This window comes from Rattus norvegicus, chromosome 9 (genome assembly GCF_021556685.1).
Source record: "Rattus norvegicus strain SHRSP/BbbUtx chromosome 9, alternate assembly SHRSP_T2T, whole genome shotgun sequence".
Classification (NCBI taxonomy): Eukaryota; Metazoa; Chordata; class Mammalia; order Rodentia; family Muridae; genus Rattus; species Rattus norvegicus.
In genome coordinates this window covers 86912501-86934861 of record NC_141542.1, presented here as the reverse complement: position 1 = coordinate 86934861, position 22361 = coordinate 86912501, and the positions used below count along the sequence as shown (strand labels likewise).

The window sequence follows — 22361 nt, the reverse complement described above, 5'->3', positions numbered from 1 at the left end:
TTTCCTCTCTTTCAGTCAGTTATGGGGACAGAGTGTTCTGCTTTCCGGCGTGTACTTTTTCCTCTCTACAGGTCTTCAGCTGTTCCTGTGGGCCTGTGTCTTGAGTTCACCAGGCAGCTTTCTTGCAGCAGAAAAGTTGGTCTTACCTGTGGTCCCGAGGCTCAAGTTCGCTCGTCGGGTGCTGCCCACGGGCTCTCTGCAGCGGCAGCAACCAGGAAGACCTGTGCCGCCCCTTCTGGGAGCTTCAGCGCACCAGGGTTCCAGATGGTCTTTGGCTTTTTCCTCTGGCGTCCGAGATGTGTGTGCAGAGAGCAGTCTCTTCTGGTTTCCCAGGCTTGTCTGCCTCTCTGCAGGTTCAGCTCTCCCTCCCACGGGATTTGGGTGCAGAGAACTGTTTATCCGGTCTGTTTCCTTCAGGTTCTGGTGGTGTCTCAGGCAGGGGTCCTGCCGCTCCTGGGCCCTCCCCCACGGGAGCCCAGAGGCCTTATACAGTTTCCTCTTGGGCCAGGGATGTGGGCAGGGGTGGGCAGTGTTGGTGGTCTCTTCTGCTCTGCAGCCTCAGGAGTGCCCACCTGACCAGGCGGTTGGGTCTCTCTCTCACAGGGTCTCACAAAAATTGTTTTTAATAATCCTTTCTTCACCTATACCACAAGAACATTTGCCATTTAAATCGCTCACTTAACCATGTAGCTCGCCATTACTTTCATCCCATGTACTGTAAAGAAACAGTGCAGCAGCATTCACAACCCTCCTGCCATAAGAAAGCGGAATGTAGATTCCTATTAAAAGTGAATAATGATGTATCTAACCTCATTTTAATTCCAGTAATTGACTGGGGAAGCAGGATGATCTATTAAAAGGACCATTGCTGGTCAAGCACTAATGAGAAAATATCTGAGTCACTGGCTGTCATGGTAACAGGGTATTATCCAAATCTGATCAGTATGCCCAGTAGCTACTGAAGTGATAGGCTACACTTCTAATTGTGTTTTCTCTACTTGCAAGATGGGTTCTGTGCTTCTCAGGGATGAGAGTGTGGCACAGCTCTGTTGATCAGATAAGGAACAGATGACATGTTTGTAAATTAAGTTCACGCGTATAGCACCAAGGGGTAAATTAAACACTGGGAAGTTTTCAAAAATTACAAAAAAGTCTTGTTATTGCATTTCCAGATTTCTGAAAAAGACTACTTTTTCCATCTAACTTCAAATATGGTTAATGCAAAAGGAATTTGGTGAAAACCTGAAGATGAATCAGTAAGAAATCTTCCCAGGGAAGGAGCCTCAAAACAGAATAGCTTAGAATGAACTCATCAAGAATCACAAGTAACCGAAAGTAATTAGGCCAGGTAGAAAGAAGCAGAAATTAGGGTACACAAAACTCATTAAAAAAATAAGAATATCTATCTCTGTCTCTCTGTCTCTCTGTCTCTCTGTATGTCTCTTCTCCTCCTCTCTCCCTTCCTCTTTCCCACTCCACCCCCCTGCTTCCTGCATGGGGACAAAATGTAATGAGCCAGCTTCCTGCCCCTCCTGCCATCCATGCCTTTATAAACCCTAACCATAAGCTGAAATAAACACTTCAATCCTTAAAAAAAAAAATAAGAATAAATAGCAGAAAGTAGCCAGCCTTGTTGGCAGAAGCTGATAGAAGGATGTGTGATAGAAGGATAGAAGGAAGGGTTAAATGCTGCCCATGTGCTCCAGAGAACCTTCCTGTCACTGCCCGAGTGTCTGGATACACAGCTTCAGTGAATATTGAAATGTCTTTAGATCTGTCCACTTCTCTTTAATATCTTGAATGCCATTGGATCTTAAAGAAAATTGATTGTGGCCTCCTGGTCCTTTTAGCTGGATAGCTTCATTCTAAAAGGAAAACCTGTAGATTATCAGAGATGCAATAAATGCTGGCATGCATTATTGACTAGGATCCATGTGTCCTCTCAAAGCTGGTGCACATAAGCATCATTAATAAAACTTGTCCTGGAATGCTGGTTACCCTTGTTAACTGTGTCAGCATGTGGACTGAGCTTCACACGTATCAATATGAAAGTAACCAATCTACAGTTAATATAACGAAAGCCAAAGGTGCATTTATCTACAACATTCTACATTCTGAGGAGCGTGTACAATTTCAGAGTGCATAAACAGCTATTCTTTCAAAGGTGTCAGAGTGTGGAAACAGATCAAAGGGCCACTTTCCCTGAAGGAATCGGACTGTATAGGGAAGGTGTGCACTGACCTCGGATGGAAACAGCAGTCGGACAGCCAGTCACTGTGGCCAGATCCCGTAAGAATTACATTGCCCTTTGGGAGGCCCACCATCTTCCAGAGACGATCCTCACTACAGGAGACCAGATAGTCTCTGAAGGGGTGCATGACGATACTGTGCAGGAAGAAAGAAAGGGCATTATGGATGGATTTTCCAAGGCAAATGAAGAAATGCCAATGATCATCCTATTTTAACAAAGGCAGACTCAGTCTCAAAAACAGACTCTACATACCAGCTATAACTCTAATATCTGTCTCCTCACCATCAATCTGAGCAACACAATGGATCTAAGATTCCTCATTTACAAAAGGAAGATGTTGATTTGGGTGGTCATGAGTATATAATTCTGGGTTTAAAATAATATCTGGCTTTTTTTTTTCAGGGAGAAAAAACTGTACCAGTGACATTTTTGTGTGTCAGTGCTAGGGCATTAAGACCAATAAAATATTTATTATTAAAAAAAGAAAATCATTTTCAGAATACTGTCTGTCTTCATTCAGGTATTATTTTGTAAAAAATCATAATCACATTATTATAGTTTTATAATAAATGCTATTGAAACATTAACTTGGTGACCCACGAACTTCACAGTGAGGAAGAACTCTACTAACGTGCTACTTAAACTCATTTCAGCCAATGAGCAGTACACAAATTATGGTAATGAATTCAAGATGTATAAGGCAATTCCCATTTTATAAAGGCCTAGAGGGAAATGAGAAACAAGAATATAAAATTAATGATTAGCTCATTCAACATCATTATCTGAACTGGACCCCATCACTGTGACCATTAAATATAGAAGCTAAATTATTGTAAGATTGAGTCTACGATGTTAATGCTTGATATTTTATCTATGGCAATGATTTAATCTTATTTACGAAGAGTCTCATCTACATCTTATGATTCAGTGGATGTGGATGAGTCCCATGGTAAGTTCCTATTAAAATACCAACCTCAACATTAGCAACAAAATGTGCAATTTCTGCTTGGTCATTTCAGTTCTAACCTGTAGCATGCTTACACACCTAGACATTACAATGAAATAAACCATGATTACAAAATAATACTGCACACTTATTACTCTATGGCTGGTCTTGTTATTTTGCTCTGTAATATGGACTTTAGGAAATAAATTCCTGAAGAAATTATGTCTGTGATCAATTACTGCAAGTCTTTTATGACAAATTATATCCTCACTATCCTTTTTATTAATACTGCTAAGCCTCCAGATTATGAATAGAAATACCATTCTCTTACATTGACCTAGAGGCAGTGTCAGAGTTCAACAGTGTGCATTCGCCATGACTAAGGCTCTGGGTCTAGTGAAACTGCTTTACCTAGTTTCAGTATTTTACTGCTCTAAATAAAGACTGTGAAAGGAAAATTATTCATATTTTAGTTCATTGCAATGTTGGTTTTGACTTTCAGATGGCCAATTCAAGAAAGAAATTTATTACAGCTCAAACAGCTAAAGGATGCATTTATGGAACTTAATTAGCAGAAAAATATGATGTGAGGTAAAAATGTCAGATTGAAACGAATTCTGTACTCAAATACACACTGGAAGGCACAGCAAACCCTGGGAGCTCCTGAGTATGATATATGTTGGCTCACAGCTTTTCTGGCAGACACAGGCACACTTGACTAAGATGATAAATTACCCTCTTTAAGTGAAGATAACTAAAATCATTGATGTCTTTGCAAATTTTGAGAGATAAGTTTCCAAAATGACTTTTGTGAGGAGAGCTATTTGTAGAAGGCAGAGAATGGGATATAAACAGAAACTCGATAAAAGCAAATCAATTTGGAATTGTCCTTGCTGGACTTCCCCAGTCCTTCCACTTTGATGCTTCCTGTATAACATGGCAACAGTGTTTACCATTCCAAGTCTGTATGTTTGCACATGAGTGCACAAACATGCTTACACATGCATAGTAGTCCCCATTTTTTTTTTTTGCAAGAGGTACACTCCAAGTCGCCATTCCCACTGGACACATAAAACCTTCTATAGAGTTGTACTCAGGACATGTTTTTGCTTTCCTATGCACATATCATTTATGATAAAATTAAGCTTAGAAAATATGTACAGTAAAAGAAGATAGAAATTACTATTGATGACATAGAAATGTATACCACGTATTTTTACTCATGCTTTTCCCTCACGCAGGACTTGTCTTTTCTATTTCTGCCCGGCACTTTTCATACATTGTGCCCATAGCTGTAGAGGCCCGACATCTGGCACAACATATTTTTCTCTACATTTGATGAATGCATTTGTTCTTACCCTGGATTCTGGCAATTTCTTCCCATTTATCTATCTATCTATCTATCTATCTATCTATCTATCTATCTATCTATCTATCTATCTATCTATTTTTAAGCAATTTTTGTCTTTTCTTAGTAAGCCAAGAATATTTCCCTGTTCACTTAGCGCTGGTACTTCACGGTTTTCTGGGACATATACGAATTGTCAGTGTTTTTGCCCTTGGGACCTTTAAAAAATGCTTATTTAGTCACAAGCACTTGGATATAATGACTTTTGTGAGTTCTGTTAAAAAGGGACTAGTGAGAAGGCAGTGTAGAGAGTGTATTTGCTGGCAAGAGCGATGTTTCCATTTCAGACAAGATACAGCAGGTTAGCACAATATTTTGTTATGTTATACACATGTAATCATATCCATTTTATATGTTATATTGTTTGTTTCTGTTTATGATATTTGGATCATAATTGACATTGTGTAATTAAAGTCATAGTAAGCAAAATCCACATAAAGAACTGTTTCAATATATTGGTGCAAATGTATGTATGCATGAAAATATATACCCTGTTGCATGTAAATGTACATGAAAAATACATATGAATCATCTTTTTATGATAAATATATAAACGCCTCGGACAAGCATTGATACTCCACTCTTGAACAGATCTATGTATAGATCTTTAAAAATAAAAATATCAAGCATAAATTGGAAGTACAGTTTTAATTATTCATTAAATGAGCATATTATGAGTCAAGAGGTGAAAGTCCAAGTTCAATAACTTCAGGGAAAAGAACCAGGAATATTTTCCCAAACAGAAGTAATGCATCATTTCCAACTCTATTATCATCACCTGCACTATCATTATCACCATCATCAACACCATCATTCTTCATCATCATCACTCCATCACCATCACAATCACTATCATCACCATATCACTTTCCTCCCTCCCTCCCTCCCTCCCTCCCTCCCTCCCTCCCTCCCTCCCTTCCTCCCTTCCTTCCTTCTTTATTCTTTCCTTCCTTCCTTTCTTTCCTTCTTTTTCTTTTTCTCCTTTTTCTTTCTCCTTCTTCCTCCCCTCCTGTCTTCCTCCTCGTCTTCCTAAACTCCCACACTATAGAATAGATGCTAATTCTTACGAGTGTAATGAAATCTCACACGATTGTTTTGTTTGCTGTACTTCAACATCAGCAGTGACTGCATGTTAGATACATGACTGAGTGATGGGCACTGGTGCTGTTCGTGCTACTCTTTTGATCCCAAGTAAACTGAACCAGACAGTGTGCATGTTGCTTAGTTTCACAGTTGAGGATGAGTGGAAGCTCACTTTGAGTCTAGGATGGTCTTGTTTTATGAGTGATGATTTTTTTAGTTACTGATAATCCTGAGGCATTTTTCCTAATTATATTTCAAAATACATTATGCATACAAACTCTTATTAAATGGACTTGATATGCTATCATCACCCATATATGCTTAAGTCATTTAGTCATTATTAAATCCAAGTTAAAGTACTCATCTGGTAAATGAGTAATACCACAAGTGTTAATGGTGTTAAAGAAACTAGAAGACCATCCTTTGCGGCTAAGATACTCTTTTGAAAACTGCTGGAGAAGCCAGATGAGCAACCTGTCCTAAAGTATCCACGGGAGCTCCTGGCAACGTGGAGTATATGTTGCATTTGTCAGGTTTAACTTTTTCCTTGTTCTAATATTTTAAGTCAAGTACTGTATATTAAGTTGTCAGAAGGAATAGATGTTTGATTTAATTATTTTCCCCACAGACATCTCTATGTACTACATGTAGAAGAGTATTTGATATACATAAATTCTTTAGGTGATTAATTCACTGAACATTTCCCCATCATACTTAGACTTGGCTGTGATAACTGTCTGCTTCTGACTTAGTCTTCTGAAGAAGCCAGAGTGGAAATCAACACTTTATGGGCATCAGTTTCTGGTTTCAATGTTGCAGCCATCAACTTTCTTAATCATTATAATACTGCCATTAAGTGGATTAAGTCCAACGATTACTTTTGCAGATGGAGGCACTGGGGCACAGAGAGGTGAGCTGATACACAAGGTTATGCAGGCAAGAGTGGCAGAGCCAGGGAGAACTGGAGTGGACCGCCTCCAGAATCTTAATTACCAAGTCAGTTGAACTCAGGCCGCCAATTATCACTTCCTTGTTTTAGATAACAGGTGCAGAGCATCCGATCTCATTTATGTTAGATAGTTTAGTAAGATGCCTTTTAAAGTTTCTAAAGAAGAAATATGAATTAAAAAATCTCTAACTCTGTTCCTAGTATAGGAACCCTAATCCTAACTTCCTTAGTATAGGAAGCTACAATTGTTAGATTTCTTTTTCTGGAACTGGAAACTGGCTATGTTCAGATTGATAAATTGATGGGTTGAATAAGGCTGAGTGGGAAAGAACTGTTTATGATCTGAAGCAGAGGCTAGGTTACTTTTTCTGTAAAGGGACAGATCAGAAATATTTTACTCTATGGGCCCCAGAGTTTCTGATGCAACTATTCAATGTTACTATAGTAGTATGAAGGGAGCAAAGACACAGACTAAACAAAGAAGCTTAAGTGTGGTAGAATAAAACTTTATTTAGGGGCTGGATCACATTTGGCCTTTGACTAGAGTTTGATGATTGCTGTTTCTGTAGAATTTTCATGACATGAAATACATTAATGTTTCACAGTGTGGGCTCAGGTATAAGAAGTGAGTTTAAAGTTTTACTCCCGCATCATTAACTGTGTATCTTTAATACCTTTCATCAGCCTTAGCCCCTTATCTAAAGAATAGAAGTATCAGAGTACAGATACAGTAGACTTGTGGAAGTTACTTAAATTAGTACAGATAGAAGATTTGGAGCAGTGCTGGACAGGTGAGAACACAAAGGACATTATGATTATGCAGACAGTGTCATAAGGAACCCTGTTGCACCACAAAGGAGACATAGCCTTACCAAGGTTAGTCTGTCATTTGTAAAAAGTATGTTAAAAGAATAAGACTGAACACTGGTGTGGTGGTGCATGCCTTTAATCACCTCTGGGGAGGCAGATTAAGGCAGAAAGATGCCTAATAGACATTAGTTTGGGGATAGCCAGGTCTATATAGTGATTTCTAAGTCAGCCAAGACATCATAGTGAGACCCTGTCTAAATAAAAACCAAAACAACAAAAACATTGTTTAATAGTGTTACAAAAGTGTTACAAAAATAGCTTATATACATGTGAATTTATATGTGTATGTGTGTTTATATTTGTGTGTACACACACTTGTGTGCAAGAGTACATGCACATTGGAAGAACTACCTGATTGTGGTCAGCTATCTACAATGGTGCATTCTCTGATAAAATTAATCTAAACTTTGTTTCTAAATAACAACTTCCCACTCAACATGAGGGGATTTCTGTGCTGTCTTTCACAGTGAAGGGAGAATTCAGAAGAGACTCTCTTTCTACAGCTGAGCTCAGATTTCCAACTAGCAGAGGGGATGAGGGGAAACAGGTCCTTGTTGGGTCCTGGGCTCCCACATGAACATAGCAGGAGTCCTGTCCTCAGACTCTGGCTGCATATGCATGTCTCTCTGCAAAAACACCCTGACTTTCTCTCCCCAAGCTGTTTCCCAGAAGTCCTAATTAAGAAGAGTAATCTCCCACTTAACGTCTTCCCAACACCTGTTCCAAGTGCCACGTAGTCACTTGACTTTAAACTTTGAATACAAGCGTTCTGCCTTTCTTTAACTTACTATTAATTATAATTACAAGACACGAAGACAAAGGCCTTGTCACCTCACTCCCAAGTTAATAAGCTTGTGACTAGGGTAGAAATAGTACAAGAAAACATCTTTGAGGTTCAAGAAAAGAAGTTGTGGGTGCATGCTAATTTTGAGTCTTAATCAAGCTATGTCCTGATGAAGTTTCCATGAAGTGTTTTGTTAAGCAATAGACCAGGCATGTTACATAAAACAATATACTGTAGCGTGAAGTTTTTATCTCTTTTATAATAAGACACATTCTTCAAGACCACATGGTAGCTCCTGAAATGCGTGCCTGTCTAAATTGCAACTGTTTTTCCTCATGGTGGAGTTACCGGGGATATTTTGGAGGGGATGCGTGTAGGTGTCTGGAGAACACTGCTAATTATCAGTAGGGTTGGTGACAGACGCCGCATGGTTAGACTTTTCCAAGGGAAGAGTGTTATTCCCAAAAAGATTGTCACAAGAAAGACTAATTAGATACCCTCGTCTTTGCTTTAGGTAATTCAGCTTTGTGAATGTTTCCTTCGCTTTGGGTCATAGGCTCTAATTATTGCCAAACAGAAGGTGCAGAGTGGTTTGAGAACAAATGAACTCTGAAATAACTCCTGTCCTGTGACCCTAGGCAACCACTTTCCTACCTGCTCTTAAAGAAAACACACACTCATGGCTGCTAGCTCCCCTCTGGCTTGCAATAGCACACACACACACACACACACACACACACACACACACACAAACACACACACACACACTCCTCTGATGATTGCTTGCTCATCTAATAATAACTGTACCTTATGTTTAGATACGCATCTGGATAGGAACATTGGCTTTTCCCATTATTTAAACAAATATTTGCTAAGAAGATATGGTGTAGAGTACAAAACAGACAGACAGGCACAATCATGCTACAGGGATTATGAACAAGTAAGGGAAAATATAAAACCAAAATAAACACAATTATCTAGCTACAAAAGAACCATAAAACTGTGATACTACCGTGATTGGAGTCTTTTCTATGATTCATGAAACTCTCATTGGAGAGCTGAAATTCTAACTGGAACCCAGGTAATCAGGAAGAAACATATCTTTAGAGGGACCTCAGGACAAAGTGTCAGGTACAGATGGCAGTGCATAAATGACAAGGCTAAGGGGAGTTGGGGTACTGAGGGTAGGTAGACAACTAGAGAGGCTAAGGAATAAGCGCAAGCAAGGATGAGATAACAGCTAGGATCAGGTCATACGGAGTCTTGGAAGAGGAAAAACAAAGATATAATATATATATATATATATATATATATATATATATATATATATAAATCTTATGATGATTTCCTGGTTGTGAATAGGTATCTAGATATGGTTGATATTTCCAAAGCATTATTATGAGGTATGATGAAGGACAGTGTGGCAAGGTGAGAGGTTGTAGGAGCTTTGAGTACTGAGCCTAAAACAGGGTGGATAGATGACTGGAACCATCAAGGGATTTGGTTTGGTTTCCTGGAATTGATCCTCCTAAGAATGCCTTGTTACAGAGCAATGAGATGGGCCCTGATTTCTGTGCCCTTATGTGCATACTCACAACTGTGCTATCTGACAGAAGGCCCTTGACAGATTGGGGCCAAAGCCAGCATCACGTTTGTGAGTCCCAGAGCTTTGAAGAGATGAACTTCTGCTCTTTGAATATTACCCAGACTCGGCTATTTTCTGATATCAATGGAAAATGGATGAATAATCCAGGTGAGTGGCATAGGACTGATGTTTTAAAGATGTTTCTAGCTATTATGTAGAAATGAGGCTTGTGGAACAAGTGAACAAAGAGAATATTAGCTGAGAGTGCAGAACCATAACACAAGATAATGCATTTAGATCTATTTACCCTAGAGAAGCTCAACATTAATGCAAATACCACTTGAGTGGACTCATGTTTTCACCACTCCGCAGAAAAGTCAACGCCTAATGAAAATACATCAAATAATAGGTGGACTTAAAGTGCCAAGCTACATGCAAGGAGAGCCATAATGTACGTTCACAGCATGCACCAAACTGTAGTATACCTTGTTTCATTTAAAAAAAAAAACCAACAACTGTAAATTGCGATGAAAGAAACTAATATCAACCCATTATTAGTAGGTGATTGTTTTAATGTTTCCAATAGACAGGTAATCTGAACAAAAGCTATGCAGCTCACAGACACCTCTCAAGAACAGATCACACCCTAGAAGACAAAACAAATCTTAACAAATCCAGAAACAAAATGCTTCTGTGTATTCCATCTGATGATAATGTAATAAAATTATAATTGACATCAAACACATCTCATGGCGATATACATAATGTACAAACACACATTCGTGGAGATTAAACAACTCTTTACCTTAGGATAAATTCGTCAAGTAAGAAATCAAAGAAATGGAAAATTTCAATAACTAAATGGAAATGAAAACATCGCACTACAAAAATTCTTGCCTAATTGAAAAGCAGTCCCGCAAGGGAAATCTATAGTTCTAAGTGTCTGAATTCAAAATCATAAGGGACAGGACAAAATACAGTAAGACTTGGAGGCCTGAAGACAAAATGAAGAGGAAATGGTTGGGATGTATTGTATGAGAGAAGACTCTACTAAACAAATAAATAAAACACAAAGGGACACAAATAAATGACTTAATAATAAAACTCAAGAAAGCAATGAGAGTCCAGACTCAGATTCATTTGCATCATAATTCTATCAGACCTTCCAAGAAGATCAATAGCCAAGCCTTGAATAAAAAATAGGAACAGAAGGCATACTCCTAAACTCTTTCTATGAAATTGGTATTATTTAATATAAAAACCAGGATAAAATGTAAACAAAACAAACCAACCAACCAACCAACCAAAACCTACAGGCCAATATCAAGTACTTACCAAAAGAGTAAGGATGGACATCAAAGGACTTATACACATTGGCCATTTGCTTTATCCCAGAGGTGGGTCAACATATGCAAGGCAATGAATGTAATAAATCACATACATGAAGTTATAAATAGAATACAGAATACACTTTATGGAATTCTTTCTTTTACTCAGTTTATGAATTATATTTATAATACTTAACTCCCTTATGTACATTCTTTCATATTACTTTTGATTTTTATTTTTAAAATCGTGCAGAATATTGACTACAGCTTCTAAGACCTTTAGCACTTTATACATGTTTTACTAATTAATTTTAATTTACATATGCATTTTAATATTATGCATATACATATATATCCATAAATATTTCATCATTCAAATATTATTTAGGCAACTATACTGTGTAAATTTCAGGGTGTTGGCTTTCTTCTCATGGCTTTTAGTGGGGGTGGGAGTATATTACACCAAGTAGTGTAACTTCATTTTAAAACTATGTGTATATGCATACAGTTGTATATGTTTTATGTAGGTTTAGGTAAATATGATTAAATTTTGTTTTATTGATCACTGTTAGTTTGTGCATGTATGTTGACATATGTTCATGTGTATTTCATGTGTATATGAATGTTAGTATATGTGTACCTGACAGCATATATGCTCAGACAATAATTTCTTAAGGCATGTTTTTCTCCTCCCCATGGGCTCTGGGTGCCGAATTTAGGTGGTTAGGCAGATGAAACCAAAAATTTTACTGTCTGAACCATCTAACCCTTCTGTAATGTTTGTTTTGAAAATTTCACACATGTGTAGATTGCACTGGGGATTATTCACCTCCTACCCTGTATTTGTTCCTTTGTCTGTCTGTTCATTTCTCTCTTTTCTCTCTCCTCTCCCCTCTGCCTTCTCTCTCTCCATATATCCATATATGTGCATGTAGATAGATAATAGATAGATGATAGATATAGGTAGATGATAGATACATATAGATAGATGATAGATAGACAGATAGATGATATGATAAATGGGATAGATAGATAGATAGATAGATAGATAGATAGATAGACAGACAGACAGCAGGCAGACAGACAGACAGACAGACAGGAGAGAGAGGGAGATTGGGTTCTATGAGTTAGCCTTATCTATTTTCTTGTGGTTGTGTCAGGTGGACTGTATTTTCTTATGTTAGCCTAGATCTTAACATTCTTCCCAGGCCCACTTCTGGGATAGTCTCTGGGCCCTGGGTTACGTGATACAGACTTATTATTTAGGGCTGACCCCCTGCAGCCACTCATTCTTAGGACTTTGTAAAGCTGCATCTCCTGTCACCTGCCAAAGGAGGCTTCTCTGACTCAGGCAGAGAGCAACACAGTTTGGCTATATAACTAACAGAGTAAGTATAGGGAGCACGTCGTGGAGTTTTATGGAAACATTTTTCCTCATCTCAAGTGATCTTAGTTCTGGAAGCAAGAGTTCAGAAAACTCAGGGGCCAACATTACTGTCATGAAACCGTAGATCTGAGATTGTATCTTGTGAATTCAAAGAAAGACATTTATGGACCATGGAGGTCATACATTCTTTAGAGAGAAATGTATTATACATTCATGAATGGGAAAGAGAGGAAGGAGGGAGGGAAAGAGGCAGAGATAGACAGAGACAGAGAGAGAGACAGAGAGAGTCAGAGAGAGAGAGAGACAGAGAGCGAGAGGTAGTGTCAGAGACAGAGATATAGGAAGGGCAGAAAATACCAAAGAGCCAGGAACCAGAGCCATCTTCTAACATTCCTGACCTCTACCAAGGACATTATTGGATCTGCTGCTTTGAGGTCTCTGTCTCCCCGTTCTTGTCTCCTATTTATATCACTACCCTCTGAAGAGGAAACCCCAACTGTCACTAGGGAATTTTAATGACATTTGATCTTGTTTGTCAAGCCAAGTGTGATTGCCAGCTGTAGCCACTGAGGTACTATTCCAGTTAGCCTAAGAGACTGAGACGTTGAATGAATTTCATTGTCTTCTCATACTGTGTGGGTATGAACGATATTGGCATAATAAGTGTTTGACTTACAATATTTTACCTAAAGGTCTTTTATTTGTCATTTCACTTGATCTAAATTATTGTTGAAAAGTGAAATCTGCTTTTCTGTCTTTCATTGAGATATATATTTCACCTGCCAAATGATTTAGATTTTTTTAGTTTTGTTTAGCTATGCTTTGCTTTAAAAGTTTTTGATAGTGCTCCCTTGTTACATTTTTATTTAAGTAGATCATTCCTGTTAATGAAATTCACAATTCCTACTGGTGGAGAAAATGATTTACAGTTTTGGACCATGAATTTTAAATCATTACAACTAGGTTCAAATACATATTTATTCACCGGAATAAGAACTATTGCAACAAACACTTTTTTTTGAAGCTTGTTCATTTCTGTAGCATAAAAATTCATGCTCTTTTTCTTTTTTTTTCTTTTTTTTTCACCTTGCCAGATGTGTGAGCTGTCAGACTTCTTGCAGCGGGAGTCCGCTGCTGAGAGGCCAGTTGTATGGCAGATGAGTCAACACTTTGTAATTTGTTCAATTGTTGGATTACAACAATTGCTTGCATGATGTATATGTGGGTCTGTCATGGAGAACTGGGCCTTTCCTGTGGAGCACAGAAGACTGCAGGTGTTTCCGTTTCTGTGCTAGTTGTCCATTTGCCTAGCAGACTTCTCAGTGTGTAATGGTTTTATCAGATCAGAAAAATAAAGATTGGCAAGAGATCACTAATCAGTGACTGCATTTTTGTTCCGTTCTTTGCTTAGCTTTCCCTTCCTCTCCCTTACCCTCCTTTCCCCTCCCTCCTCTTCCCTCCCCTCTCCTGTTCTTTCCTTTCTTTTTCTTTCCTTTCTTTCCTTCCTCCCTTTCTTGGTGCAGGATTGACTTTGGAGGTATTTTGGAACTTCTGAGTTCTCAGCCTCTGAGATGGTCAGTGCCAGTTGACATATGTAATCCACTTTTGCACAGTCTTTACAACCTGATTGAAAACAAATACTTTATTCTGAACATAACAAGAGTGACAGTTACAAAATGACAGTTTTAGTTTTGGTCAGTGCCACTGTCTGTGCCGTTTTCTCTTTCTGATTTGCTTCAAGTTTCCAGTGATCATTGACAGGTCCTGAGCTCTTTGCCGCCCTCTCCTGTGTTTGTGAAGGGGTCAGCTTTGAGGATCTGTCTCACTTGCCCATTTGAACTTCCATTTGACCACACTCGCTCATTTTTACAAATTATCAAGAGAGGGGGAAGCAAATCACATTTCTTTAGTGATGTTTTGCATAGTGCAGGTGCCTTTCAAAACAAGACTGGAAAGATGTTTCCATGCATCCTGATGGCATTCCTCGTCAGATGAGACAAAGACAGTGACAAGTTCTACAAAGTAGACAGGACTTGTGTGCTCAGATAAGTCATTTTAAAATGGGAATCTTCTCAATCGGTGATTTTAGCCCACATCCAGTGCTAGTTATATTAATTTAACATGCCAGTGTACTATAACTGTATCCAGAAAGTTCTGACCAAGTTGTTAGAAAAACCACAAACCAAGACAACTCCCAATTTTATCAGTTTTCTTTTAATTTTCATATCAAAACTGTGATTCTTTTACTTGAAGCTAAGTTTCCATAGGTAGCAATGTTGATTACATTTTGGGGGGGATTTAATTCAATGGATCATGAACTATTGGTTCCATGTGTTTTGAAAATAACCATTTTTTAAAGATTTTTGTTTTTTCTCCTCTAAATATGAATCTTTATTTTTCATTGGATATTCTATTTACTTACATTTCAAGTTTTATCCCCTTTCCCACTTTGTTCTCCCCCTCACCCTGCTTCTATGAGGGTGCTCCCCCCACCAACTTCCACCTCCACACCCTGGCATTCTCCTACACTGGGCATCAAGGGTTCATAGGGCCAAGGGCCTCTCCTCCCCTTGATGCTCAACAAGGCCATCTTCTGCTACATATGCAGCTGGAGCCTTGGGTCTCTCCATATGTACTCTTTGGTTGGTGTTTTAGTTCCTGGGAGCTCTGGGGGGGGGAGGGGACTGGTTGGTTGATATTGTTGTTCTTCCTATGGGGTTACAAACCCCTTCAGTTCTTTCTCTAACTCCTCCATTGGTGACCCTGTGCTCAGTCCAATGGTTGGCTGCGAGCATCTGTCTCTGTATTTGTCATACTCTGGCACAGTCTCTCAGGAGACAGTGGTATCAGGTTCCTGTCCGCAAGCATTTTTTGGCATCTACAATAGTGACTGGGTTTGGTGTCTGTATATGGGATGCATCCCCAGGTGGGGCAGTCTCTGGATGGCCTTTGCTTCAGTCTCTGATCCACACTTTGTCTCTGTATTTCCTCAGGAAGATTTGGGTTTTTGTATAGGGAACAAATTCATAGAGATTATTTTTCTGTGACTGTAGTAAAATACTATGCCCAGATGCAAAATACAGAAAAGTTGTATTTTGGCTTACGGTTTCAGAGAGCTGAATGTTCATAACCATGTGGAGGGTAGAATATGAGGAGAAAAATCTGACAGATGACATCTCAACTACATAAAGAGGATAGAGAAAGCAAAAACTGAAGGTGGATCCAGGATGTGGTCCCCAAGGTCACCACTATATACACTCCCTCCAGCAAAGCTGTATTTTTCATAGTCCTATAACCTCCCTACACAGCACCAGCCTTGAGGAACCAAGTGTTCAAATACAGGGGCCTATAGGGGACACTTTTTTTAAAAGACTGACACATTACCTAACATTATCTCTCATTGATTGAGACCAATAGAATCTAAAGCTTGAGTAGATACAGTACATTAACAGTTGTCATGTTATTTCTAAGAATGAATGCAAACTAAATTTTTATGGTGAACTGCCATGTATCCTTCTTCTGAAACTGTTTTATTTGTTTGTTTGTTTGTTTTTCCTGTATTTGAGAGACAAAAAAACTTTTGAGGTTGTGAGAAACTTAAGTTGTTCCTTGAATCATCTGGAATTTAGAGATACAACTAACAATTAGAAACATATTACCCAAAGTGATAAGTAACATTTTCCAATTTTGCCATACCTAAATATGTGAGACATATGCTTTAGTAAAATATTAGGCCTATTACATTATTAAACAATGTATCTTTATATTATTCAACTATGAAGAGTTTGAGGCATCACTATTGGGGTTTACTACCTCTACAGTGGATACTATGCTGCTTCAGGCTTATTAGTCTCAGTCTTCCATGGAGGCAAATAGGCATCCAAATGCTTTTTATGAGATACCCGTGCATCCCCATGTACCGATTCATGTGAGAGTTACCAAATATCTGTCTACCCTCCTCTGCCATTCCTCTTCTCTTCCTCCTCTTTCCCCCCTTCTCCTCTCCTTCCTCCTCCTCCTTTTTGATGGGATATCACTTTGTAGCTGAGCATGTCCTGAATTTCACTGTATAGCAGAAGATAACCTCAAATTCATGGTAATCCTTCTGCCTTAGCCTTCTGAACACTGAGATTATAGACATGTGACAGAATTCTCAACTCCAAATCTATGTGGGTTTTTTTTTTCTTCTACTAGTGCTATTCCTCTTTGAAATGAAGTTGAGACATGGCAAACAGGCATCAGGTGCAAAAAGCTGGCTGATCACATTTCTGTACACACACACACATACACACACACACACACACACACACACACACACAAAACAAAAACAAAAACACAAAACAAACCCTGTAATGCCTCAAGGGACCCAATAATATACTTCCTTCAGGAAATGCTTATCTTCTGTAAGCTCCTCCTGGAAGAATGCATACCTTTTGTTACTTCCTCCTGGAATAAATAACTTCTGTATATTTCCGCCTGGAAGAATAAATAACTTCTGCATACTTCCTCCTGGAAGAATGCATCCTATCTGTGTACTTCCTAGAAGAATATATACCTTCTGAAGGCTTGATGACCTCCCCAAACAGCAAGAACCAATGGGATAAAGTGTTCAAATACTTGAGCCTATCACTGGGGGACATTTCTCTTTAAAGGCACCACTTCCTCAGTGGCCCTCATGATTTCTCTGGGTTAGTTCCAGGCATCTTGTTAAAAGTCCAAATGTTTTAGTCTTCATTTTAATATTGTTCTGAACATCACTCTCTGCTCTAACTTCCCTGGAGGGAGAAGACATGGAGAGAATAAGAATTTATACACCATTGGCCAAAATAAAGCAGAAAAATCCTCAACCTGTCTTGCCCACAATAGTTTTTGCAACTTGAAACAAGCTAAGAAATGTGCTTATGTAGATTTAGAGGTTGGTCCAAGTTCCTAGACCTGGTAGAGAGATTCATCAAAGATAATGAGTGTTTCTTCTGGTGGCAGGGCTCTTGAGATGAGTAATTTTTATTCTTAGCATAGTTATTTCTTTCAAGGATCCTAATTCTTAGGAATCCCACTATACCATCAATTCTTTACTGTTTTCTTATTATCCTGCAGACGCTGCAGCTTCATTACTTTCAAATGGCATATTTTTTAGAGAAGAGCATGAAATGTACTCAGTGGTTCTTTAATATCCCCACCCCATCTTCCTGGACAATAATATACTAGATAGTAAGTTAATATTGTGCCTGAGAGTTGTGTAAGAGAAAATTAGAACATATTTATAGTCCAGTCTTTAAATCAAGCATAATATCACTGACTTACTAAGTCATACAGACACATACACACACAATCACACACACTTACACATACCAAAACACATAAACACAATCAAACACACACACACACACACACATATACATATATACACAAACACACAGAGAGTATGTAGAGGGTGAGGAAAGGGAGAGGGGGAGAGAGAGAAGGGACAGAGAGTGAGAGAGACAGAGCAAGAGAGACAGAGAGACACAGAGAGAGACAGAGAGAGAAAGAGAGAGACAGAGAGAGACACAGAGAAAGAGACAGAGAGAGACAAAGAGAGAGAGAGAGAGAGAGAGAGAGAGAGAGAGAGAGAGAGAGAGAGCACTCAAGTGGAAACTTGAGGGTTCTTTGGAGAGTCAATTGTGTTGGATGGTGTTTTGCTGTGGCAAACATGTGAAGGAGTATTTTCTGTGAAGTGGACACAGGTGAAAGACTAAGGCAGACTCATGAAGAAACATTTCACTAAAGCAGACATAGGAGAAAGGATGTTCTGCTAAAGCAAACATGTGAAAGAGAACGTGAAGAAGGAATTTTTGATAACAATACACATGTATTGGTCTGCTTACATTGTTTAGTTGAACTGCATTTGTTGGTACTGCAAGGACTCAGGTTGATTTGATGCACATGCTAAGGCCAGACCCATGCTGAGGCAAGGCACGTGGAGGACACGTGATGTTTGGAAGGCATAAATAGAACTCAAGGGAGGACTAGAGAGAGAGCTTAACTTGCTGGTACAGCTAGCCGTGCAATCCTTGTGGGTCTTCTGTCTTTGCTAATCTTTGCTACTCTGAGAGAGGCGCAGCCAAGAACTTGTCCTGGTGCTCCTGTTGGTCCCTCCTGCTCACTTTGGCTGAGGCTGAGGCCTGGCTGTCTCTGCTAGGTCGTGTCATCACTGTTGCTAACCCAATTCTAACAAACAGGACTGCTGATGTATCTGTAAAGTGTTTGCAAGTAGATCAAGCTGCCTGCTAACCTGTGAACTGAACTGCAGATTTCCAGACACACAGGAGTTGTTCCAAGGAACCTTTCTGAACAGCTCCACTCCCCCAACAACCCAGTATTCTTTCTCTTCTACTACCTGTGGTGGTGGGGGGCTAAAAGGGAGATTAAAGCATTTAAAAACCATCATTACAAATAGGATTTCAAAGAATTAAAGTTATGCTATATATTCTCTCAAATGAAAATCATAAATAAACCCAAGGCATACATGGTGTACCTGCAAGGCTAAACTTTAAACATGAAAGAATAACATATATCTTAGAATACTTAGGGATAAAATTATATTCTTCTCCTTATAACTACGCTTTGCTGCAATTATCATTAACCTAGTGATATTAGGCTATTTTTCTCCCAATGCTTGAAACTATCTGTGTTTCATTTTTTCATTTTTTTTCTCAAGGTGGAATTGAATAAAGCGTTAGCTATGCACATGATTCTGAGGGCTTTGGGTATGATGTTAACCATGGTCTTCTTTCACAAGGAGTCAGTCCCAAGTACTTCAGTATCTACTGATAGAACATTCCTTACATAGACCCTCCAGAGGAAACCTCTCTGCTTTGAGTCGGTTGAAGGAAAAGGCCAGAGACAACTTCAACAGTTTTCTCTTTCATTCCCCCTCACTGCACTGAGCTTCCCTAGCGTCACATGTTTCTATATTAGGATAAAGTACCCAGAGAATAATGTTGACAATCCGAGAACAGCACATTCAGGACTAATAGTGTTATCTTTTTTTAATCTAGGTTTTAGAGATATGGGTATCGAATATTGAAATATTTTTGGCTTAGAAGTCAACACCAACATTTTTTTTAACAGGGACAAATACATTAACATCCGTGAGTGTTAGACAGGAATGAAATGTATATATATTTCTGGATTCAATCGGATATTTCACCAAAACACAGGCACTATTAAATTTATAGCCTTAAATTTTAGATCCTTGACATGTGTGGAGTACACGAAGACAATCCCACACTTGGGTTTCTAACACTGTGGCAACTCTCCTTCAGGTGCCTGACTGAACTGACCTAACTACAGTTAGGCTGTGTACAGCTCACAGTATGAACAGCAGTAATATCAACTCAGGGGAATCTCATTATCTCATGCAGGGCAGCCTGCTCGACAGACTCAACTGTCATCAGTAGTGCTGTAAAGAAGGAAAAATAATTTTCTCTCTGCCCAGACAGTTCCTGACTGACTCCCTACAGTACATTAATGAGAAAACCATAAATGTATTAATATATGGATCTCACATGCATGGGGTGGAAAAATGGGAGAAATTAGTAAGTCTCTACAGTAAGTAGACCCGGGAGTCTGGAATTCGATCCTTTCATGAAACAGGGAATGAAAGTTATACTGGACAGGGTAGTTAAGATAAGATGGCTGGGAAATGTGTCCTATGCAAAGGGAAGTTTGTGTCTCAGATTTAAGTCAATGCCTTCTCCAACTTCAAAAACCTCTGATGACTCATCCCCCCTGTTTTCTGATGCAGCCTGGGTTCTGTTTCTTTGTTGATGTAGATTCTCTCACAAAAGAACAGCTTTGCTCTGCACTTGGTGTATCTGAAACTTCGGGAAATCAGGAACTCAAAGTAACTAATATACCAGAGAGTCCTGTTTTGGCATGGGACATTCTGGTCCTTTTCAGTAATACATTTGATATGTTATATCTTGAGCTCCATCAGTGCCCTGTTTTTGCCCTCGTTACCATGGGAGATGTGTCCCTGTACTTCCTCTCATTTATAGTGAATGCTGAGAAAAAAAATAAAAGGGAATAAATTAAAGATCAAAGACTGTTGTCACATAGAACTACAATCTCAGCATTTGGGAAAGCAGAAATGGTATAAAAAGAGCCTGGGGATGGAGGATACACTGAGTTCTAGGCCAACATCACACAGTCACACAGACACACATACATACACACCACAGAGAGAGAGAGAGAGAGAGAGACAGAGACAGAGACAGAGACAGAGACAGAGACAGAGACAGAGACAGAGAGACAGAGACATATATATTTGGATTTCTGTTGTGGTCTCTATTTGTTGCAAAGAATACAGTGTGAAGACTGTTTATCAGTGGTTATAAAGACAAATGTTTATAGGATACATATATGTATATATATATATATTCCTAAATATTTATGGATATATACATACATAAATGTATATATATTCCTAAAAAGTAACCAGCCTAGTTTCAGTCTGTGTGATGTTACTTCTGTTTATGTTTTTATGGCTTACCACTAAGTATTTTAATGTGCTGGGGAAAAATGACCCACTCCAAGAATTCCTCAGTTGCCTACAGTGCTTGGATAATGGTAAGGCCACCTGGGTTTGTCTGTGTCCACTGTGACATGTGTATTGATGTCATCCTTGCATAGTTCCCATTTCTGCAATTGTGATCACGAGACTTTGTGAGTGTAGCTCCTACCGTTACTAGCAGAGGACCTGGACTCCACAGCTCCACATATCGATTGACTGTGGTTTTCTATAGCATTGCAAAGAGAAGTTTATTTCAGTGGGTATAAGGACAAATGCTTGTAGGAAGCCGATGATTCTCTAATTGAACTTAAGACCTGCTCAACATGATACTGAAGGAAAAATTACAACCACTAGTTTATTAAACCAGGGTAAAACTTTAATTACATTATTTTAAATACATACTATTTGTCTCTAGATATACAGGAAAAGATATTTTAATGAAGTCCCCATTGCCTGAGAGGAGTAGCCAGTCTCCCAGAGAGCTCATGCCTCAAGTTGTTACCAGGGAGGTGAGTTGTGTTCTGTTTAGGATCTTAGCCTCACTAATCACAATTAAATATGTAATTTCAATAGATTCAGAAAAAAGAAACTGACTAACTTTTTATAGTTTGAGAAGAAAACCAAGGAGGAACAACAATAATCAAATGACAACAAAAATTAACAGACAGGGAATGCAATCTGTAAAACTTGGTGACTGCTAAAAAGAGAGCGATGGAGAAGAGAGAAGAGAAACTCATGAATTTTGCCATGAAGTCAGCAAGTTGCTGCTTGGTGGTGGGGAAGAGGAACTTGACTAAAGGAGTAGGGATGCCCAGGTTGTTTTCCCATGATGGACAATGTATGAAAGAAAAAGATAAAAGATGAAGAAAGGGAAAGTTACAATGTTCTGAGTAAATGAGAAACGTGAGTAGGTCCCAATACTACATGGCAGGACTTCCACAAGGGACAGTTGGAGAAGCCTTCTTGGTGTGGCTCCAGGTGAGCCGCTTTTACTCAAGAGTTGATTCAAAGTTACGTGATTGATAGGCCCAGGTATATTATGTCTTAAAGGGAGATAGAACACTACATAATGCTTTGGTTTGCGGCAAAACCAAAGGTCTCTGGGAAGGCAGCTATGCTACGCTCCTGCTTGTAAGTACATCCGAGCATTTATGTCTCTGCCATTCTTTTAGTGGGAATGGGGAGGTCTGGCAGGATCTGAGAGCATGGGGGT

General features: G+C 38.9%; 1 protein-coding gene across 3 annotated transcripts in view; it reads right to left on the bottom strand.

The window, feature by feature from the left end:
- The window catches only part of Spag16 (sperm associated antigen 16), a 906763-nt gene that overhangs the window by 490374 nt on the left and 394028 nt on the right, over window positions 1-22361 (bottom strand). For 2 of the 3 annotated variants that reach the window (NM_001401616.1, NM_001134728.1), the window contains 1 exon segment: window positions 2242-2385. The exons of the other annotated variant lie outside the window; for it this stretch is intronic. In NM_001401616.1, coding sequence (NP_001388545.1) covers window positions 2242-2385 — 144 coding nt within the window. 3 annotated transcript variants of the gene reach the window in all.